This window comes from Xenopus tropicalis, chromosome 6, assembly GCF_000004195.4.
Source record: "Xenopus tropicalis strain Nigerian chromosome 6, UCB_Xtro_10.0, whole genome shotgun sequence".
Classification (NCBI taxonomy): domain Eukaryota; kingdom Metazoa; phylum Chordata; class Amphibia; order Anura; family Pipidae; genus Xenopus; species Xenopus tropicalis.
The window spans coordinates 115648353-115675723 of record NC_030682.2 but is presented as its reverse complement, the minus strand read 5'-3'; the positions used below and the strand labels follow the sequence as shown (position 1 = coordinate 115675723).

The 27371-nt window shown below is 38.7% G+C and overlaps 1 protein-coding gene across 2 annotated transcripts in view; it reads right to left on the bottom strand.

Annotated features, from left to right (window-relative positions):
* lyn (LYN proto-oncogene, Src family tyrosine kinase) overlaps positions 1–27371 on the bottom strand; it is a 54838-nt gene that overhangs the window by 9481 nt on the left and 17986 nt on the right. The window contains exons 2-10 of one of the 2 annotated variants that reach the window (XM_012964781.2): positions 21531–21655; positions 11978–12023; positions 11793–11898; positions 11132–11230; positions 10890–10993; positions 10075–10224; positions 8635–8787; positions 1440–1622; positions 243–319 (exon numbers count right to left, since the gene is read on the bottom strand). In XM_012964781.2, coding sequence (XP_012820235.2) covers positions 243–319; positions 1440–1622; positions 8635–8787; positions 10075–10224; positions 10890–10993; positions 11132–11230; positions 11793–11898; positions 11978–12023; positions 21531–21650 — 1038 coding nt within the window. In that variant the 5' untranslated portion in view covers positions 21651–21655. 2 annotated transcript variants of the gene reach the window in all.

Here is a 27371-nt window from a genome sequence, read left to right as displayed (position 1 = left end):
TAATTGTCATTACAAAGACCCACCACCTCTACTGAGGCATACAACAAACTTATAAACAGAATATCAGAAAGTAGGCCATTTAATTTCCAAAAGCTCTAATACATGGAGTACTTGTATTTCCAGTGCTGGGGCAAGTCCTACTGGTGCCCAAGGCCCAACGTGCAGCCAGCCCACCCCTCATGCTGCTGGTTACTCATGACTCCCTCCCCCCCCCACCCCAAATTTCTGAAAACAGGATTTACCTGAGCAGAGAAGTCAATTAATTTAGGAAGGATTACTTTGGCCCCTTCGTCGCTCTTCAGAAAATCTAGAAGACTCCCTGTTAACAAAAATTCACAAGACTGTTAAAGCATTAGGTCCCAAATCATAATGACTTCAGTTTGCTTCTAAAGAGGGGGCATATTTCACTTGCACTGTGTTTCCATAAAAAAGGTGAGAAAAGAGCTGCAAATTGCTTTGACAACTAACTATAGTCTTGTAAGGGTCCATTATCTGGGCATATTATTTTAAAGGAATAAGAGAAACATCAGTGTCCGCAGTCCATTAACTCAAAAACAACCAATTTACAATTAGCAGTTGTAGGTCTCGCGCATTTATAGTTTTATGTAATAAAAGACAAGCAATTTTGCACAGGTCCAATAACCCATAGAATTTAACATTTACTGGCCACCTGTTTAAAATCAAACATCTTATTGGTTACTATGGGTTACTGCACCTTAATGCTTTTTCATACATATAGGGGCTAGATTGCTGAAAGCACCCTTGTTGTGTTACCTGCCTGTGTTAACACATAGCTAGACTCAGAGGGGGTAGGTAATGTAATAAAAGTTGCGATGTCTGTACCAGCTCTAGTGATCCAAGGCAGATATTAGCTCTCAAACAGGTGAATAATGGTAAATGCTACTTGCTGATTGGTTGCTTTGGGTTTTAGGCTGATGCCACACGAGGCGCAGGGCTGATATTTTCGGCAAGTGGAAAAACGCTTGGCGAAAATTCAACCCTACGCGTGCTACTTGTGCCTGCACCCGAATGAATGGAATACGCTCGGGTGCAGGCACATGTAGCCGATATACGCATGAAAACGCAAGACTTCGCATTCTCTCGCGTTTTCATGCGTATATCAGCTACATGTGCCTGCACCTGAGCGTATCCCATTCATTCGGGTGCAGGCACAAGTAGCAGGCGTAGGGCTGAATTTTTACCAAGCGTTTTTCCGCTTGCCGAAAATATCAGCCCTACGCCTCTGTGGCATCAGCCTTAGACTTGGCTGACACTTTTATTACATTAACCCAAGAAGGCAAAGCAATAGAAGTTGTAATGTTTGCACCAGCTCTAGAAACTCACAGCAACTAATTAAATGTTTGCTTTTAAACAAGTGACCAGATCATCTGAATTTTTGTATATCTGCATACAAAACTATAGCAGCAGTGAAGACTTACCCTTTGCCATAAATTCTGTGATAATGTAAATAGGTTCCTCTTTGGATACCACAGCATATAGCCTTACAAGTTTGTCATGCTGAAGGGACTTCATGAGGTTGGCCTCTTCCATAAATGCTTGTACAGACATGGTCCCCGGCTTTAAAGTTTTCACTGCTACCTTTGTGCTGTTGTTATAAAATCCTAAAATACAAGGTAGCCATATTAATTACAGACTGAAAGCATTAGTTTGCAATTAGCTCTCCTTCAGGTATGTTAATTTGGAAGATTAAATCTAATTATACATGACAACCGGCTCATTTCCCCCCCCCCCCTTCCCATGATGGGAAAAACAACAGACAATTTGTAAGGTTTTGAACTTTCAAAGACCTAGGTAAAATAATGGATCAACACTCTGTCTGCTTTGCAGAAATGCACTTATGTGAAATACTATATACTGTATTACATGCTTACGGGTTGAATTATGTCAACATCAAGGCATAGTCTATAATACTCATGGGAGGCCAAAAAATTTTTTAAGGGCTCTGGCACACGGGGAGATTAGTCACCCGCGACAATCTCCCCTGTCACGGGCGAAATGCCTTGCGAGCCAACTTCGGCTATTTACCAAAATTGCATGCGCAGCGTGTGCAATGTAAGTCGCCGGTGGGATGGTAGTTCGGGGAGATTAGTCGCCTGTGACAGGGGAGATTTGTCGCGGGCGACTAATCTCCCCGTGTGCCAGAGCCCTAAGGGCAACATCTGGCTATGAGGGTCCAGCTGGTGAGCCCTGTGCTAAGCATTGTTGCTCAAACTGTGTTTCTTCACTCTAACTGAGAAAGTCATATGTTAAAGAGCATGTCCTAGACTAGAGACTAAGGGGCATATTTATTATAGCCAACATCTCAGTTAATGCAGCCCATAGCAACCATCAGCAATTAGATTTAAACAGTCACCTACAAGGTAGAAAAGAAAAATCAAAGATCTGATTGGTTGCTATGGCCAGCATTATTGGCCTACACACTAAAATACCTATGCCCATAAAGCAGGCATTATGCTGAAAGATCTGATCATCTGAACACCCACTCAGCCGAAGGAAGACAATCCAATTATGTGGCCCCCACTCCTCATCTTAGGACTTTTTAAAACTGCCTGATATATCTTTGGCTGACTAGTAGGGAACCTGTGTGTTTACCTCCATACATTGGTTAACAACTCAGTCTGGAGGGACTAGTTACCACTCCCTACACAAACAGGGAAATGAGGAAGTCCATGATCAACATACCTGTGAAAAATAAACCTCATATGTCAGATGACTGGGCAGTAAATCAACCTATCATTATAGATTACTAATTTAACTGCCGTGTTGCTAGATCAGTAATTTCTTGTTTTACGTGTGCTTGTAGATAAAATTCATTTTTCCTTATTAACTAGATAAAATGCCTTTTATTGCTTACTTTACTAATACAATGTCCACTGATTATACAAACGACATATTGAAATGTTGCAAAACGCTAGGGTCTCGAAGTCCCTGTACTAAGGAGAAGTCTCCAGCTTCAGAATCAGGGGGGCTTCTACACCAAAAATGTCCCCAGGAGAATTTAAATTGATTACGTGTAATTGTCATAAGCAAGATTTTTTAGGGCTGTGGGAAGGTGTAATTTATATATAATATTGACCCTTTCCTATAAGGCCTATGCCACATCTTCCCTACCAAAGTTTTTCTGCTGGCAGGGAAGCATCTGAACATGGTGCCAGTCAGTCTTTGGAATCCATCTGACTAACATTCTAGTTCCAAATAACCTTCGGGTGCTTCTCTGCCAGATAAAGCCACAGGCCTAAAAACAGGAAAGTGTACCACTTTAGCTAGGGGAATATGCTGCATCTCTCAAGCAAAGGGAGTGACACCCAAATATGATCATATACACCACAAATAAGTCAGGTTACAATTATGTGGGTTTAAGTTAGAGAGACTTTAATTAATGTAATGGTGTAACAGTCAGAAAAAGGAAATCAGTTTGTCAGCACTCAATATGATACCATTTTCTATCAGGCAGGTTAGGGACTAACTACAGTATTGTTATTAGCATGTATTTATGAAGCAGCAATATTTTCCTGAGAGGAGGAAATATACAGCAAAGCTACAGGCTAACAGGAGGTAAAACAAAAAATTTTTTTTGGTTCTTGTATTATTCAGATCTAGGGGCTGATTTACTTACCCACGAACGGGTCGAATGGAGTCTGATTGCGTTTTTTTCGTAATGATCGGTATTTTGCGATTTTTTCATATGTTTTGCGATTTTTTCGGATTCTTTACGAATTTTTCGTTACCAATACGTTTTTTGCGTAAAAACGCGAGTTTTAGTATCCATTACGAAAGTTGCGTAAAAAGTTGCGCATTTTTCGTAGCGTTAAAACTTACGCGAAAAGTTGCGCATTTTTCGCGTAAGTTTTAACGCTACGAAAAATGCGCAACTTTTCGCGTAAGTTTTAACGCTATGAAAAATGCGCAACTTTTTACGCAACTTTCGTAATGGATACGAAAAACTCGCGTTTTTACGCAAAAATCGTATTGATACGAAAAACTCGCGTTTTTACGCAAAAATCGTATTGGTAACGAAAAATTCGTAAAGAATCCGAAAAAATCGCAAAACATACGAAAAAGTCGCAAAATGTTCGTTTTCAAGTCGGAACTTTTCCAATTCGGGTCGGATTCGTGGGTTAGTAAATCAGCCCCCTAGTGTTAGACTGGCCTAAGAGGACACCAGAAAAATTCCCAGTGGGCCCAGGTGCTAGAGGGGCCCCCTTACTCCTAACCATTTGGCCTATTTAAAGATATTCCCTATTTCTATTTTGGAATAAAGTGGAGGAATATATGGAAGGAGTAATTTTAGTATGTAAAGAGACTAGGATAGCAAAGAGGTTAAGCGGGAAGTACAGGAAAAAGTGTGCACAGTGGGCAAATGGTTTGCCCATGGTCTAATGGCCTAGGTTGAGTCCCTGGCATCCTAGTCTGACACTGTTTGGATCTTATCTCTGACCTTCATATGGGTAAGCTTTTGGTATTATGCCATAGAGCAGTGATCGCCAACCAGTGGCTCGCAAGCACCAACCCCTTGGATGTTGCTTCTAGTGGCCAGTAGACCATAAGAGCCCCCTGTAGGCTGCCAGTCCATGTAGGGGCTACCAAATAGGCAATCATTTTTTATGCTTGTTTACATTAGAATGTGGCTCACAGGTAAAAAAAAGGTTGGGGACCCCTGACGAAGACCATATTAGTGGTGAGTTGTTTGGATTGGTGGGTTGTACAGAAAGCTAATGTTGAACACAAAGCTTCCACACAATCTAAGCAATTTTAGACCATAGATCACTGAATGTTCCACTGACCAGCTCCATTACTCAGGCATTTAGCAGTTGCCTTTACACTTGGCATGGGCTGCATACATCTGTGGCTCCTGAAGTGACGCTGAAGAGGAAACAGTTGGCTAAAATGGAAATTGGTGTAATTTTCCAGAATGTGCAATAATCTGGGGTGGGGGGGGGGGGTGCTTCTCATATTGGATAGCATGATCACCACGTCAAAAAGCAAAAAGAGGAAACATCTTGAAGCAAATGCTAACTGTACACCCTTCACACTAACAGATATAAATGCTTTTGTTATTTCCTGTACTGTGAAAACTCAGCAACACGTTGTTGAACTTTGGCACCTTTTACTGTAAGATCTTGTTCACTGAATTGCTTTGTGACACAAGTATTGCAGTTATACTTTCATCATTTCAACACATAATGCACATAATATAGGTAAATCCCAGGAACTATATGTCTTTATTACTTCCTTACAGTCTAACATCACAGAAATGAACCAAAACTTCTTCATGAAATATCTACTTTTTCTTTGGACCAACTGCTACCACACAGCTCCTCTGGGCAACCGTTCCTCCCCCGCCAACCATTCCTCCCCTTACGCGTTAAACTTACATGCGCTCAGGGGAGAACGTCAGGGGGGGGAAGGGGTTAGGAGGGCCCCTGCGGGGGGAAGGGGATGCGGAGGATGTGCCCAGCGGGGGCACCTACAGGGCCCCTGGTGTGGGAGCCCCGGTCCCCAGTCTGACCCTGCCTTCAAATAGCATTGGCAGCCCTTCTTCCTTGCAACCTCTTCTGGCCCTGCATTGTCTAACACTTAAGTTAACCCTTCCACCAGTAGTCTTAATTGTTAGGTATTAAGAGAAATGATGTAACCCCTACTACAACATATATACGTTATGGTACAAGGCTCAGTCACTGGGGTTTCAGTGGATGGGATTTACAGTAGTTAGATTTTAAAAAAGCATTGGACATTACAGCACAGACGGTTAATTATTAAATTAAGGAATATAATCCTCTAACACACTAATTAATCTTGCACAAAGAACTTTTTGAAAGACAGATTACATGGAGTGTTCATTAGTTAAACTTTTCCAGTTGGATTAATGTTGTTAATGGAGTACCTCAGGGGTCTGTCCTTCATTCACCTCTTTTTAACTGATTCCTAAATGCCTAAAACACTGGTTTTACAAGTACTGTCTGTGAATTTGTTGATGATATTACATATTACAAAACATTAGGTTCCGTGCAGGACATTTCCACTTTACAGGGTTAACTGAATATGATAAGGGACTGCACTGCATACCGGCAAATGGATGGAGTGGAGATAAAAGTTTTTAGAGCAACACAGTTTTAGGCCGCAGTCCTTAGGGGAGGATAATGAGATGGAAAAAATGAAAATATTTGCAATTGTTAAGGGGAATGGAACAAGAAAACTACATGGAACATTGGGGTTGTTTTCTCTGGAGAAGAGGCAGTTGCAAGGGGATGTGATGTGTCTTTACAAATACATGAGAGGGCATTATAAACGTATATCACCTTGGTGATTTGCTGATTGTGATGGCAGATTCCCTATATATTTTTCTCTATCTAACTAGGGCCATTGACACTAGTAGATACAGTGAATAGTTAAAGCTGATGGACAGTTGTTCAAGCTGATGAAGGGGTTGTTCAACTTTTTAATATGATATATTGTAGAGAGTAATATTTTAAGGCAATTTGCATTGGGTCTTCATTTATTTGCAGTTTTGTAATCATTTCAATTTTGTTCAGTAGCTCTCCAGTTTGGACTTTTAGCAGCTTCTGGTTGCTAGGGTCCAAATTACCTTGGCAACCAGGGAGTGGTTTAAATAAGATAATGGTATATGAACAAGAGAGGACCCGAAAAGAAAAAAAGTTATAAAAAGTAACAATAAAAATAAAACCGTAACCTCACAGAGCAATAGTCTTTTGGCTGCTGGGGTCAGTGACCCCCATTTGAAATATGCAAAGAGTTAGAAGAAAAGGCAAATAATTAAAAAACCACCCCTTTAAGATTAATCGCATTAAAAAAGTATCAAAGTGTCCCTCTCAGGAGAGCCTTATTCAAAACAGATATAGTGTGTTGATAATTCATTAATTATATATATTGCTAATCCTGTAAGAGCTCCTGTTTATTTATGTGGCATTAAAACCAGCCATGCAGCTCTATAAGGAGTGCAGCTCATTTGGCTTTCTAAATATGTATTTAAAGCAAGATTCTAAAAGCAGATAGGGAAGTAATATAGAGTTGTGCAGAATGGAAACATTTTACTTGATGCAGCAAAAGATATAGAGGAACAAAGAAAAGAAGGGTACCGTCCCACTAGCTCTACCATCTATTTCAACCACAGGTTGGTAACTGCTCCCGAGTCACAGGGTGATAATATCGATTAAAATTATAGATGTGGTTCAATCAATCTATTCAACAAACTCTCACACACACTTTACATGCTATCATTAATCGAGTCTATTTCCCAGGTTACAGGCTTACATTTTTGGGTTACATAAAAGAGAACAGTCATGTTACAAGCAGGGAATAGTTAGGTACTTAAATGGTTAGTTCTTGTTCTTTTAATGAGGACTATTATTAGACAAGAAAAATGATCAATACAGAGTCAAGCTATATTTAGGTATATATTTATTGTTTTTCTTATCTCCTCCATCCCCTGCCTTGTTTTATGTCAGCAGAGACGTAAATGACAGAGGCAGAATGACTTTATAAATGCCAAGGCTACGCAGAACTTGGCCATGATGCATTTCAAACTACAAGAATGGGCAGGTTGTTTATAGATATAAATGAAGGTGTTAAAGAGGTCTCTCAAATTGTCTTGGTGTTAACATCTTCCTCTGAGCCACAGAACAGTCACGAGGGACTTGACACACAATGCTGCAATATTGAATGCCATGTCATTTTGTGAATGAGAAACTGATTTCAGAAAAAGAAATAAGGTTTATGCCATGGTCACACAGATAAAAATAAACTACACGGAAGTGCCTACAAAGTATGACTCTGAAAGAAGAACGTTTCGAATCCCTAGGGAAATCCTGTGGAATGTTAAGGTGACCCAATAGTCCAGTGACTGCTGCTTCCTGTACTTTTAACATCAGCCCATACAATAAGTTTAAACAATGTTATATAATAGTACTTACAAATTATATGGTAAGAAAAATAGATAACCAATGATCCTAAAACATTACTTGAATGTCCAGTAACCTCAACATTTTTAGAGTATCAGAAGGACTGCCAATCCCTTTTTAAAGATAACATTTATTTTTGTGTCATCGCCCTATTCTACTGCCACATGACCAGTCCCACCAACATCAGAGAAATGCTGTGATATCTGTGAGGGTCTGATATTACTGTAATGGGGTTAGACATCAGAAAGTCACAGAAGACTTGTAATGGACCAAACAGGCCCCACCTAACTTCTTCTATGAAATGGACCAAATAAGCCTGAATGCAGCTAGGGCACTATCTGCAAGGAGTTTTTATTGTTCAGCCAAGCTTGCATGGGTTTCCTCCCAGAACTTCAGGATCTCCCCCATACTCCACAAGAAAGTTTACTTGGCTCCTCATGAAAATGACCATAGTGTAAGTGAATGTGATAGGGACTTTACTGTAAGCTTCACTGGGGCAGGGACTGATGTGAGTGCAGTAAAATATACTGGCACAATATAAATACAATGAAAATAACAATAAACAGTTTGACCTGCCTCGTTTAAGGGTTCCTTTTTATTGAGCTCATGATCTCACACAAATAAACGATTCTTTAGTGTTACTGAGTCAAAAATCAAAGATTAAAAACCAATGATAAAGATATGTCAGACTCACCCATCCACACTTCACCAAACTGACCAGCTCCGAGCTTTTTCACCAGCTTTATGGATTCCCTTGGAATTTCCCAAGCGTCTTTGTCCCAAGGTTTCTGTGGTTTAGGGCTATAACACGGTTTGTCAAGTTTCCTGCATAGGCCATCCGCTTGCTCTAAATAATTTAACAGGACACAAAGGATTAGCTTATTTTACTTAATAAAACTTAATAAAATACTGACTTTTTATAATGGCCTTATCACTTATCTGTTTTATAAATATACACAGCAACTGATTTATACAAACTCTAGTTGAGCTTCTGCAGCCAACAGTTTTCCCAGTGCAGGGTACAGCACAGATCTAAAGCAGGAAGCTATCAAGACCAAGCTAAAATGGCAGCTGCAATCTTAAACAAACATAGAAAGCTTCTAGGGCTCTTTACTCAGGTATGGCAATGCTTTCTGCAGAATAAATATAGTGTTCTGTGTGGCACTAATGTGGTCAATCTATTGGCAGTAAAATGCCAACATGACTTTCCTTCCCCTTTAAGGCAACTGATTTAAATGAACTCTAGTTGAGCTTCTGCAGCCAGCACAACATTTTTCCCAGTGCAGAGTACAGTAATGATATTTAATTGCATACAAAACTCAATCAATTTAAGGCTTGTGTGCCTTAAGTTTAATTCTTATAATCCCATTAACACTAAGGGGCAAATTTACTAAAACACATTTTAATTTTTTTTGAAAACCACAAAAAAACTTCCACAAAAAGGCTGCATCTTTTCCGACTTGTCGCACGGTAACCGTGACATTTTTGACTTTGTAAAATATTCTGACTTCGCATGATAACCGAAAAAAATGCTGCTGCCTTTTTTTCTCAGCTTTTTGGAGTTTTGGCACTAAGAAATTCTTAATCATAAAAAAATCTTAGTAAATACGTTAGTAAATACCTCCCTAAATCCTTTCTTTGCAAAACTTATATTTTACCTCATTACATTCGCCTTTGAACTAACCTTAAGCATTGTTTATATTGTCCTATTCTAAGCAACTGTTCAAATGGTTTTAATTTCTTATAAGTTATTATTCCTCCTTTAATTACTATTTCCATCCTGTAATGTTACCTTCCCATTGGGTCTTTGACACTATCAACCTAAAAAAATAGATTGACTGTAAGACAACAATGTTATGCTTTTTCTTACTAATGTTTATATCCCTTTTCTTTTAATCTTTATCCTGAACATAAAACTGCTGTCTGGTTGCCAGGACTATTAGGATCCAGCTGGCAGATATCACTTAAAATTTGCTGTACAAATACCAGTGGGGCATAATTCACATAACCATAATATGTATTTTATAGACAACTGGACATTAAGGGGAAATGCCATTTAAAAGCTTTGGACTAAAGAAATGATTATAATTCCTTTCTGATAATGCAATAACTAATCCTAACAAGGCAGACTTACTTTGGTAATGCTGGATCATGTCACAGATGCTAGTAAATGTAATTCTAGGAGAAATGTAATAGCCACCATTATCTAAAGTCCTGATCTTGTAGTGCTTGATAACATCTCCAGTCTTTGGATCATAATCTCTAATTGACAGTGAGTAGCTGCCTGTGGAAGAAAAGTAATAAAAAGCGTTATTTTTATACAAACAATATTTACATTATATACATATATCATGCACATTAGTAAACTCATTATTTACTATTTACAAAGTACCACAGGCTTGTATAACTATACAAAATACATTAGTTTGTTCTATAACATAGGAGATAATTAGTAAAATATTCATTCATGCATTTGGGAAGGTGGAATCTATCCAACTGGCCAACTGATTTGATAGGACAGTTTGATTTAATAAATATAGATCAATATCAGTATTTATCACTGTCCAAAGCTTCAAGATGTGGTATTCCAAATGTGGATGCTAAATCCTTTAGAAGACTAGAGCAATGTTTTGGATCTTTTTTGTTATTTTTAGTATTTCTTTGTTAATTTAATACATTCTAGTATGGAACCACTTTCCAAGTGGATAGATCCCTATTCAATCAATAGGGAACAAATTGCTGTTTTTGGGTTGATGTACACAACTGTACTTAATCCATCTAAAAAATCAATCTTTTTGAACTGATTTAAATCCATACTTTGGATGTTTAGTTGCCATTGCCTCTATAAGTGTTTTTATTAAAGCAAGCCAAAAAGTACAAGTTTTGTGCTATCTTGGGAACTTACGAAGGAAACAAAAAACATATCATGTGGGAAAAATATGATCACACCTTTTGATGTTTCACTTTCTCTGATCAGGAAAGCTCCAGGATTGTTACCAGGTGCCAAAAGTTGTCTTTCTGCATCTTTTCTGGTAATGTCCTTAAAAAACCATCTGAAAATACAGGGTTTATTATGAAATTTATACATTAATTGTAAAAAAAACAAAACAAAAAATGACATATGGAAAGGAGCCTTGAATCAGCCGATTCCATTAATGCCTTCAAAAAGTTTATAATTAAGGTCAACTTACTCTTCTGTTTCTAGTGTGTTCACTCGGGCCACATAATTGCTTGGTATAAAACCCTCTTTTTTGGTTGATAAAGATTTAGCTTTCCACCATTCTCCATGCCTGCAAGAAAGAGAAAAAGTTAGGCTTCTATCTTTGTGGCTGTTTATTAGAATCCAGGTAATATAAATTCCCCAGTGCCGAACTAACTGGCAATATTTCACGGAGGCACATATATACCTGCATGTTTAAACAATCGAAAGGACATTTGGGGCAGATTGACAAAAATATCGAACTGGGAAATCCAATGGAATTCCCAGCAGTTTGATAGTTTTTCCTATTGGGAAACTGCAATGACAGTCAGGGAACTGTTTGGCCAATGTATCAAAGCAGATGATTTTGTCAATTCAGAAGAATGTTTTCAATTACTCTGAGCAGTTCTATGTTGGTGTTAGCATAGCACCAATATCACACGTTTCATGCCACCACCACAACACCTCTAGACTCCTGCTGGTCTAAAAAATCCATCTACATTGTGCTGGGCAGAAAACTCGTCATGTTACCACCTGTCATGTCACCGCTTTGGAAACTAAACTAATTTTTACAATATTGTACATTTGCTTGTTTTTTTGCTACAAAGTTAACACTGGGTAAAACAAAAATATTTAAAATGTATAAAACTTACTCTTCAATGACCTTAAGTTTTTCTCCTTTTTTGAAAGTCAAGTCATCTTGGTGGATTCCCTGATATGGATATAAGGCTATCACAATGTTCCCCTGTTCTTCGATTTCTAAAAGCAACATATGTGTTAGTACATTTGCGCAAGTGTTAAATTGGTTCTGTAACGTTTGGTTATTGAGAGAACATACCTTGTAGTATTTTTTGTCCAGGTAAAAGGCTTGGTGTACGAGAAACCTAAAAACAGAATTGTCACATTTGGTTATATCTACAGGAAGATAATTCAGGATTCAACAACATCACAAGTAGTAAATTTACTGGAATTTTACTGCCTCTCTCTAGCTCACCACAATCTACACTGATACTATTACACTTACAGTGTACTGCATCATAACAATGATGGACAATGACACACATTTTTTTTTGCCAAATCCAAATATGGGCCGGGCATGGTATTGAAATAGAAAAGAGGAATGTATGGTGGAAAATACAGTGCAAGAGAACCTTTTGAGTATTTTTAAAACCTAGGTGAACATTCTTCGCTTTTTAGGAGAGGAAATATGGGTGGGTAATACCAGGGGTGGGGAGTGTGATATAAGGGGCAGGACGGGTGATGTCTTGTGGGCAGGTCAGTGACATCAGGGGCGGGGCTACAACTCGGCGATCACTGCGTCCTTCACTTCATACTCCAAAGGTGGCAACTATAGAGTGGCTCAAGAACAAAAAAGGTGAATGTCCTACAATGGCACAGCCTAAGCCCTTATATTAATTTAATTGTGAATATGTGGCATGAGTTCAATAGATTGTGATCTAACTAAAACTTAGGGCAAACCTAGCTAGAAGAATAAACCAAAATCACTCCTGAACTGTGTATGCTATATTTCTGCTAGAGACACACATGTACGTGTAACTTGGAGTTATATGCTTATAATTGGGGGTAACAAGATCAACCATAGAATAATTTCCAATTGTATCCTTCAGTTTTAAATATTACTTTTTGTCTATTTCTTTGTAATCTTGGAGTAACCCATAGCAACGAATTAGCAGGTAGCATTTACTAGTCACCTGTTTAAAAACACCTTATTGGTTGCTATGAGTTACTTCTCCTGGGCAAACTTAGTGCCTTTTATTACATATGGGAGTTAGTGTATAACCTTGCACTTATCAACATGGAACCTTGTTCGCCAATTTACTGCCCAGTCAAAATCTCCCTGCCGATAGAAACATACTGCATGGAACTTTTGCAAGATTTAGAATCATCAGCAAAAATAGAGAATCACAGCAATTTTTGCACATTTGTATTATTTGTATAAAGCATTTAAATGGAGTGAAATTTCCCCTGAAGGCAGATTGCAGTGCTTGCTTAAATTCAGTTGGTTCTAGATTATACAGAGATTAATGGGCTGTGGACCGCACCCAATAAAATGAATTCTGAATTTGTCAATGATCCCCATCTATAGCGCATTTACAAACAGAGCTTATGAACATGCAAAGTCATGTGCACTTCACGCTTTCACTTTAATCTGCGAACCAGATACAATTAATAAATGCTATTGATAAATGCAAATGCTATTGTAATTTAGGCAAAGCAACCAAACAAGCAATGCCCTCTCTCTAAAGTAACAGCACGAGGCACACTTCACTCCAGTCAAGACAAGGAGGAATGTCAGCTATTCGGACTTCTCTAAATATTCTGATTCTGCAAAGAGCTGAAATTCCTTTCTCAGAATAATGCTGCACATGTTCTAATGCCCAAGCCTGAAAAAAATGATCCAGCAGACAAATATTTTTCTTTGCACTTCTGCATAGAAACCTGTTAGTAAAGATGTACTTTTTACCTTAACACTGTGTACAACTAGGGCACAGTGTTCCAGTACAGAAGTGCAGCAGTTTCACAGACTTGTGAAATGTAAAACTGTAAAAAAAAGAATATTAAAGGGGTTGTTTGCCTTTAAATTTGTTTAGTATATTATAGAGGGTGCTGTTCTGAAACAACTTGCACTTTCTTTGGTTTTTATTATTTGTGGTTTTGAATTATTTAGCTTTATATTCTGCAACTCTCTGGTAGTTATATAGTGGGCAGGGTCCAAATTACCCCAGCAACCAGGCAGTGGTTCCACTGGAATATACAGTGGGTCTGAATAAGTTATAAAAGGTAACAGCAACAATGAAATTGTAGTATTTTTGGCTGCCGGGGTCCCTGATCCCCCCTTTTAAAGTTTGGAAAGTGTCAGAAGAGGGAAAGCAAAGAATTAAAAAACAATAAAAAATGAAGACCACTTAAAATGTTGCTCAGAACTGGGCATTCTATAACATACTTAAACACTCCTTTAAGTTGACCATACACAGAAATGGTCACATCTGGGCCCATTTAAGGCCACCCTGGTGGTGGCTGAATAAAAGATGTTATTAGGAGATAGAGGTCTGTGTGAAATTATTTGCATAAAAGCTACACAGCCTTTTGTACTGTCAGCAATTGATTTGAATTAGTAATGTTTCTAGTGATCATTTAAATGTGCAATAATGTGTATTGGTGCCTACTAGGTGGAACTAATTGATATTCACTGTATATGTGTAATCTTTTGTTCTATTCTTCAATTATTTGCCTTTAAGCAGATACAACAGATTGACCACACTTTATTGCCATTGCTGTCTTTCTTTAGCATTTGCTATTTTGCAACATGATATTCTTAAGGGACGGGGAAAGGAGAATTCACTATGGGGGCTAATATGTTTTTTCCCTAGTCTGTGCTCCTGTTAGTATAAACCTGCACAGGCCCCATGAAAAACTAATTTAGTGGGGTGCTGCATCACATTTTTTGTGATTACACTACCACATGTTTTTCACAAGAATCAAAAACAGGGAAATAACCTGTTAAAGAAAGCCAGGAAAAAACCTTGAGGTGCCCTTCAGCAGAGAATTATGAAAGCAACGATTAGAAAATGCCCTAGTAGCATAAAACAAACACACGGCGGGGGAAGCAGGGACACAGAAATGCTTATGAACATAATTCATGGAATAAAGCACAAATGGGAAATTCCCTTTTTATACCTATCTTGTTTTAAGTAGCTAATTCTAAACATGCCTGTGGTTAAGCTTTAATACTTTCATCACTTTTATTACCAATTGTGACAAATTGTCCCATGACCACAATAGCTATTAATATCCATTACAATGTTTGCACATATAACAAGGCATATATACCGCTAGCATATGGACCTCCAGGGATGGCCAGTAACATGTTTCTAATAGCTGTTGCCAAGTGCATGAAGCAAAAGAAACTATAAAAAAAAACCTGTACTGCATATAACAATGCTGGTTTTATTACAAGGGCTAGGGAACCCTAAATCCTAAAATGGTTATTATTTTGTTGTATCATTATGGATTTATACATTTAATTAATCCTTTTAGATTTTAAGCTCAAACCTCATAACATCAAATTATTACAATAAAATTGTTTTTCCAATGTAAACCTGGATGTGACTGGCTAGAGAGAAACAGATATTCACCTAAAGCCCACAGTGATTAATGAGAATGCGATTTCTTGCGGCACTTGTCAGAATGAGAAAGATACAGCATGCTGACCCTCTTTTGAGGAAAGCTGAGAAAGATCAGATAGTGTGAATGAATCCATTCAGCTTCCATAGAAACAGAGGTGCCAACTGCAGGACGAGTGCCAGTGCTGTATGTATTCAGCCACTTTTATACATTTGCTAAAGGAATTTAGGTGATAGGCACAAACTTGATTAAAATAACTAATCTTCTTTAGTGATTATGATTAGGCTTGGACTTTCCCCAATATCAGGGACATGGCATAGATTATCACTGGCTGTCACTAGAGGAAACAGGTTACAATAAAACAGTAATATGAATATCTTTTAAAGAATCCATTAACCCCTCATGTGTACATGCATTTTTGTTAGACCCCTGGAATGAGTAATTCGGTAAAAACCCAAGCAGTGGCTGCCAGCGTGAATCCGACAATATGTAAAATAAATGCACACAGTCCTGGCAACCAACCACCTTAGGGCAGTGTATCTAGCCTCTGCCTCTCATGCACTAAATAAAACCTTATAAATATACCTATATAATTGCATGCTATTATTTTATATTTGTTTAATCAAATTAATTTCGTCATTCAAATCTCACTGTTGCAAATGTAATTTTTTTGCATGTGAACGCACTGTATAGAAGATAGCTACAATTTAACCTGGATGCTCACACAGCTTTTAAAAAGGCCTTTTCTTTTTCTTAAAAAATTAGAGCAGCTGTCGGTGAGTGCAACAACTACTATCAGCACCCACCAACAGCTTCATAGAACTGCAGGTTGGGCAAAGGTGGCAGAAAGATCTACTGTTGCCATTTTGACCTATCTGTGCCCCACCATACCCTGCCTACATACAACAGTGTGCAGTTATGTGGTCAGTAGCATCTTTCAGACAGACAGATGTACTCAGAGCAGCAGTTAGTTGTATGAAGAGGAAGAATAAAGAATCTACACTGGGCTCTTTTTAAGTGTGAGAGTAATAAATACTAAGAGTAAGTAACATTTTATATCTCAGCTGCATAGCCTGTAGCCTCCAGTTGTCAGTGAGTTTTTGCTAATTTCTGCTGTTGGGTGAGGCTCAGAGCTGAGGTTCAACAACAGCTAGATTGCTGCACAATGAAGTGACTACTTGGAAGTTTAATAACTGAGGATTGGGTCTTGCCTTCACTGAAGACAACCCCTCTGAAGGTATCTAATGCGCAGTAAAAATATTATATGTGTGCAATAGAACAATATGACTGTGGGCCACAGAGTATGCCCCATCTCATGCAAATTTTGCGATGCAAAAATAAAAACTGCATAAACTTCCTCTAATCAACTAAAATGTTCCTCTTTCATGCTGGGAAAGGAAGCACTTCTAATAATAGTAGTAATTAATCACACATTAAACCAGGGCCGTCTAAGCAAGGCCCCACGCCTGTGTCCCTATAACCAATGAGCAGGCATGAGCCTTTCCTAAACTTTTTATAATTACATTATTGTTTTAGTATCCATGTCTGAACTCCTAGCACAAAGGGGGTCATTTATCAACCAACTTTTAAATAAGCCCACTGTTTCTTCTGCTTGTGTCCCCAGAGGTTGCCACAGTTGGAGAAGTAGTGACATGCGGTATATTAAGCACCCCTACAGTCTGCTAAAACTATAATAACAATATGACAATCCAACAATACACTTGAAAAACCTTTTAATTGTGCCTGCACCCAGAAGCACTGAATCACCCAGGTGCAGGCACACTCAGCCGATATCCGGCAACAAAACCAAGTCTCACATTAGTTAGCAGATATCGGCAGTGTGTGCCTGCGCGTAGGCATAGCTAGAGGGCTTTTGGTGGATTTTTATGGGTGGATTGTTAGCCTATAACAATTGAACAATGGGCAAATTTAATTGTTAACTTCAAGTTAATTTTCAAATTTTCTAACTGATGTCGGATGGAGAATTCTTTAGTGCCCACAAACCTTACAAAAATTTGACAGATTTGTCGGATCAAACTGAAATTGGTCATTAGGGAGAGACAAATCTTAATGTGTATGACCCCCTTTAAGGTGGCCATACACAAGCAGATCCGCTTGCTTGGCGATGTCGCCAAGCGAGCGGATCTTCACCCGATATCCCCACCTACGGGTGGGCGATATCGGGGAGGATTTAGGTAAAAAAAATAATAATAATGTGGGCAGCAATGGGGCATTCGGCTCGGGGACCGCATCAACGAGCCGATGCGGTCCCCGATCCGACCGGATTTTCTAACCTGGCCGATCGAGATCTGGCCAATTTCAGGCCAGATATCGGTCGGCCAGGCCGCTCTGCTCTCCCCATACACGGGCCGATTAGCTGCCGAATCGGTCCAAGGGACCGAGGGCCGGAATTATTCTGGCCTACGTGGTCGAGGGACAATAATGGAAGCTGGTTTTAACCACTCCCCTTTTTTTAAACTGCACCCACTTCAAACCACACACATGTTATTACAAGAGCTTTTAAGGCCATATCCACATTAATGGTGGCAGTGCAGCATAAACCCAAATGGTTGGTGCTCACTGTAGAGATATCATCCTTCATTCATATGTGAAAGAATCATATTATATCATATTAAAGGAGACATTTTATATAAAGTTCGTATTCAGTTATAATATTCAGTCTCCCGCAGGAACTGGTCACAGCACTGACTGACAGGCTTTACTCAGCAGCAGCAGGGAAAACCCCTCCCTCCTTCTGTGTCTCTCTGCTTGTGCTGCTGCCAGGGGAGGGGAGGGGAGCATGTAGAGCAGGAATGGACTGTCTGTGAGCTCACTAAGCCCCGCCCACTCTATGCATATTCACTTCACTTTAAGTAGGTATGAGGGCCAGCGGCTCTGAGCCGATATACTGAAGAGTCTAAACCGGAACCTGGCATAAGGTCTGGGTAGAGCAGAGTTTTCAAGCTGTTATGGACATATTTGAACCCAAAGGTATTAAAATAAAAGCACTTACTTTTATTTTACAGTTTTTTACATGGTTTAGTGCATTTTAAAAATGTATGCTATATATCCCCTTTAAGACACGCCTTTAAATCCATATGCCTCCCCTGTGGATAAGCACAGCAACCCCCTGAACATAATTACACACCTTAGGGACCATATAATGACTATTTTCAAATGCTAACAAACTCCCAGAACAAACCCCTGCCAGGTTCACATCCCACAGGCAGCATATGGCAGGTAGAGTATGGCAAACACAGGCAGCATAGGGCAGGCAGAGTATGGCAAACACAGGCAGCATACTCTGCCTGCCCTATGCTGCCTGTGTGTGCCATACACACAGGCAGCATAGGGCAGGCAGTACATACAGTGACACAATGCTGGCACTGTTTCTACAGTCTGAGGTGTGAACAGGTAAATGTGGGGGCTTATAGTCTGAGCCTAAGGTGTGAATTATGCAGGGGGTGTGAACAGTACAGGGGATTGCATGTTTAAACAATACAGGGAATTACAGGCTGAATCTAAGTGTGAACAATACAGGGAGCCAGTTAATCTCAGTGCTCATACCATATAAAGCTTACACAAAGCTAAACAGTCACAGCAGCCAGACAGGTGGGGGGCAAACAGAGGGGGGCTGTGGACCATCAGTTGGACAGCACTGCTCTAGACCATTGCAACCGATCACGTTTGCTATTTATGATACAGAGCAGGCACGGGAACAGCGCACAAAGTTACTCGAATGGTTAACTGGGAATGGACACAGACTTCTTCATCAAGTTCAACTTTTTAATGTGTAATGCAGCATTACTGATCCAGAAAAGAAATGCCCAAAACCTCTGCCAACTGTTTCCATAAAGCAAGAAATGCAAAATTAAGTCCTAAGGGCTCACTAAGTGTTTTCTGCGCCACTGATTTTTAGCACAAAAAACCCACTCTGTGTGTTTGCTGTCAGGCCAATGCCAGTGCAAAGATAACACAACGTGCACAAATTCATATTTTTTTCCACCTGCATTTCTATGTAGTTGGAGAAAAATTTGGTATACAACTGGCCTTAATCCCTTGTTAAGCAGAAAGATTTCCTAGATTAAAAACACCCATAGTCAGCATATCAGTGCCCTTATATTCATCTTTTAAATCATGCTAACAATGTAAAGTTGTGATCATATTATGGTCATTCTGAAAAGTGCACATAGCTGCTAATTATATTTGTAGCTTTCAAGAAGGTTATCTGGAAGCAGGGAGTACTGCCCTATAGAGTTTACATGCATCTTTGGTGTCTTAGATACAGGGAAACAAAATAAATTACCCAAGGCTACATGCAACTGTCTCCAATAGGGACTGAACCAACACAGCTTAAACCAGAGCTAAATTAATAATCAATTAATCAAAGTGATTTGGAGGAAGTTGCTGGCTGTCATTACACTCATTAAGCTAATTGGTCATTCTGATATGCTTGTTTTTAATATGGACATTAGGGGTTATTACAAAGAATCTGGTTGAAAGAGAAAGAGTACTAAGGTGCACCAAAGCTAATTCTAAATCTGTGGTCTGTGCTTAGCACTGGATTGGAAATCTGGCACTAGTTGCAGGGGTCACCAATGACAGGTGCAGGGCAGTCCTGTCCTTACTGCCTTAAGCAACGTCTGTCTTTTTTTTTTTACTGGTCTGTTTTATTCTTTAGGACCCCATTCTACTTGTCGGCAGGGCCCTCTGCCCAGATCACCGATGGATTTAATAAAAGAACACTCAGGTAATGGTTAGGGCAGAGCAGAGACTGCATTACAAACCAGCCATTTCTCCAAGAGTCTAGCAGTTGGTTAAAGGTCATGTCAACCCCAAAAATTATTTTTTGCCTAACTTAATTCTAACCAACTTTCCAATATACATTCATTTCATATTTGTAATGGTTTTTGAGTTATTTGTATATATAACTGCCATTAAAAGAAGGGTCTGCCTGTCCTTTCTATTCTCTGCCCTGGTGGCTCTGGCATTTGAAACAATGTAACACAGGGCAGCAGACTGACAGACCTAACTTGCTGGAGGAGCCTGGCACTTGCAACATTGTTTAAAAAGTAACAACCAGGAGTTCAGCAAATGCTGCTTTCTATAGCAATTATATTTACAAATAACTTCTAAAGCACTAATAATTTTAACAGACGAATATTGGAAAGTTGCTTAGAATTATTTTTTCTTTTATTAGGCAAAAATTATTTTTGAGGCCCTTTAAAGCAGTTATTAAAATGTGACACTATTTTAGGGCACATTTTCAACTTAATTTCAACTTCAAAATGGGATACTCTTGCTGAAGTACTATTGATAAGCACATAAGTATACTAAAAGCTATGTTCCAGACTGAAGACAAGTGCACATTTTGCAAGAATTAAGCTTCCACTGACCAACACAGAGGTCTCACACCCATGGGTAAATACATTTCATGGTTCGGTTTCATTGTACTTCCCCTAAGAACAGTTAAGTCAACAAATGACTGCTAAACACTTCCCCCTTCACTATCCAGCATAACACTGTTGTTGCAAAATCAGGCACACAGAATTTCCATTGTTATGTGCCTATTTAAGGAGACTGCTGAGACAAACGGAAAAAAGTTCCACATTGCAGGGGCTGAATACAGCAGCTACTTTTATCTATACCATGTTGCATTTCTACCTACCATGCTAACTAGAATGCAAAACATTATATTGTGTCTTATTTTGGCAGTTTTATTTTACTGCAATATATTCAGGCAAGGGTTTTGTGTGGCTCTTTGGACAATACCATCTAATGTAGGGGTCCCAATCTTTTTTACCCTTGAGCCACATTTAAATGTAAAATAAAACTGTCAAAAAAAAATAGACAAGACATAATATAATGGTTTGCAATCTAGTTAAATGTAAAAGGAGTTGGGGAGCAACACAAGCTTTCTGTGGGTGCCAAATAAGAGCGGTGATTGCCTATTTGATAGCCCCTGTGTGGACTGGCAACCTATAGAAGGTTCTGTTTGGCAGTAGAACCGGTTTTTATGCCAGAAATTAAAAAATAAGCGCCTCCTTTAAGGCCACTGGGAGCCACATTCAAGGGGTTAGTGAGCAACATATTTTGTGCCACTGCTTGAGGATCACTAATCTAACGCAAACATCAGACATAGCTCAAATGCAGCTTTATAAGAATCCTGCTAAAGAGCCACATATATAGTAAAGGTTTGCAGTGTGAGGCATTCTACTGAGTCCCCTCCTTCTCTATCTACTTACTGGCCTTTGCAGTTTAGCCGTTGGATCTGGCACATAAATAGTTCGATCATTTTTACGTACTGGATTATTCTTCCCCATATCATCTTGAGGAGTGGACTGTCTCGATTTTATACATCCCATAGTTTCTGTAGAAATATAAGAAGGCAGAAGATTTAGTGGAATGCATTTTCACATAAGAACTCACAAACATTCTGTTCCTTCACAAACCTATAAAGGAAAATGGATTTCAAAGTGGTTGATTATAATATTAAATACATTATCATAAAGTGCATCTTGTTATTGTGTTGATTTTATGTCTCTATGGATTCATTATAGGGCATTCAGATTAATATTTACCACAACCAATAGATTTTATATTCTCATGTTAAATATTGCACACACATATTAGTTCTAACTTAAAAAGACATGTAAGCCTCTCTTACTAAGGAACTCAAGGTCTGTCCTTTAGTATATCATGTAACCTACCTGCAAATTCCCATCAGCTACTTCAAACCCTTTTTTTCTTCTTACCAAAAATATATAGGTATTGTTTCTGTCTTGATATGTTTTTATCATTTGCATCATTAAAATTAGGGTGATTTTCAAAATATGCAATATGTCCCTTTTAATGACTGTAGTTAAAATGATTGAAAGTAATTATTCAAGATCTTGGCTTTCATAAGCGATGCAGAAAGAATTACCAGGTTATGAAGATAGTTAATAAATCACAAAGGGCCCCATTTATCCAGCTTGTAGAGCATGATACAAGTAAAGGGGCAATTTTGCACTCATAACAAGCAATACATAAAAGATGTGATAAGCGACTTACTGGCAATTTGTTGTGTCTGGTGCGACTAGGCCACAGCACCAACTAAAGTGAATGAGAAACAAAGTGCACCGCTACAGGGACAACTCCATAGCCCACGTGCAAGTTGTTACAATTGTTGTTAAAATTTAATTTTTAGTCTTTAAATTAGTACAGAGGAAGGGGCTGAGTGTGCTTAATCTGCCATCATATTCTACATTTCTATTTGCTGCAAACCCTACATGGTCTGTGGTTTATAAAAATGCAAACTTATTAATGTATATATTATATTCATTAGAAATGATCCTGTATCCCTTAAATTCTCTATCTTCAGAAAATGAAAGCTTTTTAAAAAGTCTTTCATTTGTTTTCACAGCACTTTTTTTTTATTTTACCATCATGCAAATAATTAATAAGAAAATATTTCAATTCCTTTTTTTGTGTTTGTTAAAATAGATAAGGTTGGCAGCACAGAAACAGGAAGTGTTCAGCTCTGTCTGGGTAGATATACAGAGCAGTCACAGCACATCTGTCAGCTATGAACACACTAGTAACCGTTCTACTTAAATGGACCCATTCATTCTTTACCGGCTGAGGTTTAAAGAGATGTAGATGGTGCTAATTCTCTGGAAATTCCTGTTTTTCCAAACAGATTAAAACACTAGCAAAGTCTTGCTGCAGCTTTGCATAAAAAGGGAATACCCTTGCAGTGATCAAAGACTTGCAAAATATGCTTAAATGGGAACTACAATGCCAAAACATATGGGAGTTTAATACAGCTATTTTGCATCCTGTTTTTAGTTTTAATGTATTATTAGTAAGGTATCTTGCATTGGTTCTACAAGGTGAAGCATTTTAGGTTGAGTGTGACTCAATTCTTGGATATTCCAGTTCTTGGAAAGTGAGTCCACCACAAGGGATTTTAAACTGGCAACTGGTACATCATTGCAGCCATGTAATGTACACGTATATTTCCACTAGATCCCACTTCTGGGTGCTTCGCATTATTCTGATGAACAAAAACAATTGTCTGGAAAAGGTGTTCAGTGCATTTAATTACAATAGTGGTAAAAATTCAATGATGTTGCATTTTCCATAGCAGCAAAGCTGATGTGGTAGACTCTACTGTGATCATTTCACTAAGGTGTGTATTTATCATGCTGTGTAAAAAGTGGAGTGAAGCATTACCAGTAATGTTGCCCAAGGCAACCAATCAGTAATCAGATTTCAACAGTAGCAAAGTGTCTGATTGGCTGCTATGAGCAACATCACCAGTAATGTCTTACTCCACTTTTTACACATTGTGATAAATATACCCCTAAATGTACACCCTGCACTGAGCACCCATGATTCCTCCAAATGCTTACTTTGGTTTCTTCTGGTTACTCTGGTTTCCTCCAAGCCACAGTATGTGTGTGAATGTGATAGAGACCACTTGGCCAGGAACTTGTGCAAATAATGCATAATCTCTGTACAGGCCCTTGGAACTGGCCACTCACCTTGCCTCAGGTGGCAGTGAGGGGGCAGTTACCAGGTACAGCAAAATGCCGCCTCTTATACTTTGAGAACCAAATTTCCATTTTTCGAAACGGAAATTTGAATCTAGTAGAGCAAAGAGCACAAAAGCACTGCAATGCATCCCCGGAGTTGCTCCAATGCCGAAGGGGTAACCGCAGAGCGGGTGAGGGAAAAGTCACATCAAGCTGCTGCCTCAGGCACAAGAATACTCATAAACACCACTGTCTTCGAATATGTTGAAATTATATGAATATAGAATAATAATAGGTTTAAAAGCTACACAAAAGCAAGCCTGGGCTGGCAATCTGTGGGTTCAGACAAATGCCAGAGGGGCTTCTGTAAGATGCAGATACAGTCACTATTTATTGGGCTGATGGGGGCTGGTTGGGCCTCTGTGTACTTGAAATGCCAGGACATTTTTAAATGCCAGGTCCTAATTTGAATCCCAGTCCAGGCCTGCCCAAAAGCTACCCAATGAATGTTAACTGTAGCCATTAAAAGTGCCATGTGCCATTACTAAAACAGTGCTTAAAAGGCAGTAATGCCTACTAGGAGAGGTGTGTCTGGGCCTGCTGCCTATCTCCAACTCTTGGACTGGGGTGATGGGGGTCGAAATTATAAGGAATGGAATTTTGCTCTCTGCACTTTAATAACTGCATTTCCTGTGGACAAACAACATAGATTTCTTAACATGCCTCAAATGGTGCTGGTTAAAAGCCATGTCCCACTGGTCAGGAAGCAGACATTCTATATAGGTTTATTTTGGGAGAGGCATTTGAACTTGCTGGCATTGCTTCTTAAATGCTTAAAATGTGCTGCTTTAAGAGTCAGCGGAAACATTTGGGAGAGTAAGAAATAAACTTGGCCACTTGTGAAACCAAGGAAACTCAAGCAAGAAGCTGCTGAGGAAGATATGGCCTATAGATGCTATTTCTGAGCTCACTTCTGTGGCTGACGGAGCTGCCATCTCGCTACACAGGACACTACTGCTTCACACTAAATTAAAGCACTATAACAAAATCATTGCTTGAGCTAACTGGATGTTTGAGCAAATCTTTATCTCTTTCTGTTCAGCAGCGATACATATATAATCCTGATCATGATGATAAAATATATAGCCCAAAACATTTTACATTGGTTAATGAAAAGGTGACCTTAGAATATGTGCATCTGTGCAACTGTGAAAAGAAAGCTCTTTTTTGGCAGAGACTGGTGACAAGAATGCCCTTGCTACTAAAAATATATAAACAGTTGCAGAAATGCATTGTTGCTTTGTGGGTCAATCAGAGTAAGGACTCCATAACTGAAATATAATATATTAGTAAATCGCAATGGTTCTGGCCTACACCAAGGACTAGTTTTCTTTCTACCAAACATAGCATTTAAATTACTATGACAAAATGTACTTTCTTTCTGACTGGTCCAAACCATAGTGGTATATAAGGGAATGAATATTCACAAAAATGAACCCTTTCAATGGCAAACAGACTTAGAATACTTTACTGCTTTTATATCATATAATAACCAATGGCATGAAAGCATTTCAGAGAATTTCTTTTATTTACAGACATTTGCTCTACCTGAGATCAGATAAGAAATAAGGAAGTAATGATCAACAGAAAAGCTGGATAAGAGTGTATAAAAAAGAAAAAAAATGCAATAAGGAAACACTGGTGGAAAATGATAAAGTGTATTTTCATGCCTATCAAAGTTGCAAAAGTGCTGGACAACTTTAAACTTAGCTTACTTCTGGACAGCAACACACTAATGTTTAAATGAACAGTAACACCAAAAAAAGTTTTTAATTAAGTAATTAAAATATTAGGTACTATTGCCCTGCACCGGTAAAACTGTTGTGTTTGCTTTAGAAACACTAACATAGTGTAGATAAACAAGATGCCATGTCATTGTGGGGGCAGTTAAAATAGGGCTAAATGGTACAGTTTAAACAGCAGATTACAGATAACTCTCTAGAACACCATTATGTTCTACAGAGCTTATTGGCTATCTGCAATGTAACCTGATCCTTTTTTCAGACTAAATGTCTGCACAAGGCTACACAACAGCTTTATTTATAAAAGCTACAATAGTCTTTCTGAAGAAAACACACCAGGTTTCCCAATGCAAGGCAACAGTACATTATATATTTACAGTAAAAGTCTTTCATTTTTAGGTGTTAATGTTCCTTTAACAATATGGTATACAGATTAGAAATGGGCATAAACATATACCCTTACTCACTCACATTACCCACTATGTCTGTTGATGTAAATGAGCCCATGTGGGCAGCCAAAGCAGGTGTGCTTGTATATTGCAAATGCCCCTAGATGGCCCCTAACTGCCCACTTTTTTATAACAAAATATAACATTCCCATAATTATTGTTCTGTTAAAAAACAAGCCAAATATTTCCCCCTTTTATTATCATTCTGTGAACATTCTCTTTCCAAATCCTGCACTTGCATATATCATCAAGGTCTCCCTGGTATCCAAGAAGGGCTCGTTTACTAAAAAAAACCTAAGGTGCCCCAGTATGTGGAACAATTTTGTATAGTAAAAAGGCTTATCAATTTAAAGGAGAAGGAAAGGCATTTTGGCATTTTATTGCCAATAAATTAGTCACAATAGCACAAGCTAAAATCCTATATTTATTCTGCAGAAAGCCTTACCATACTTGAGTAAACAGTGCTAGAAGCTCCTTGTGTTTGCTTAAGCTGGTAGCAGCCATTTTAGTTTGGTCTCAGTAGCTTCCATGCTGCAGCTCTAGCTGCTGGTAGCTAAGATTACACAGAGATGGGAGAGGGAGCAAATTCTTATGGGAGGGGGAGCAAATTCTTATGGTAGGGGGAGCAAATTCTGATGGGAAGGGGAGGAGGAAAAGGGAGCAAACTGAGAAGCCTTGTGCCCTGTTCTGAAGGATTTTTCTGAGAGCAGGATATCAGATACCGAAAAACATGTGTACACAAAAAAGAAAACAAGAAATCCTGTGTTTCTTTTAATAGAGGGCTCAGTGCATTGTTTCTGTGAGTGCTTGTGGCTTTTTTAATATAGACCTTTCTGATAAAGCTTACTTAGTTTTTACCTTTCCTTCTCTTTTAAGCAGGAGTGTCCATTCAGTACAAACATGCTATGAAGAATAAAATAATTTACACAGATTTTTTAGAGTTCATTTATTATGAAACAAAGAGAACCCTTACATGGAAATGAAACTACAGTAAGAAGTAATTTTTATTTTCTTGCAACATACTGTATTTGGATAGTTCCTCATGCAAAACCCCCTTCTTGACACTTAGCAGTATAAATCTAACATCAACCAGTGGTAACTAGGAACAGTGGTGATTTAAACCTTCAGTCAGCAAATGCCAAACAGTTACATTTTTCTCTATGTCAACTATCTTCAACCTAGTACCCCTGCCAAATCTGCCAAACCAACTCTTGTCTCTCAAACTTCTAGATGATGAATTCATCACTCCAGTGAATGTATTTCCACTGTGTCAGAGTTCTGAAATCACCCATTGTGGCATTACACGTTAACAGAAT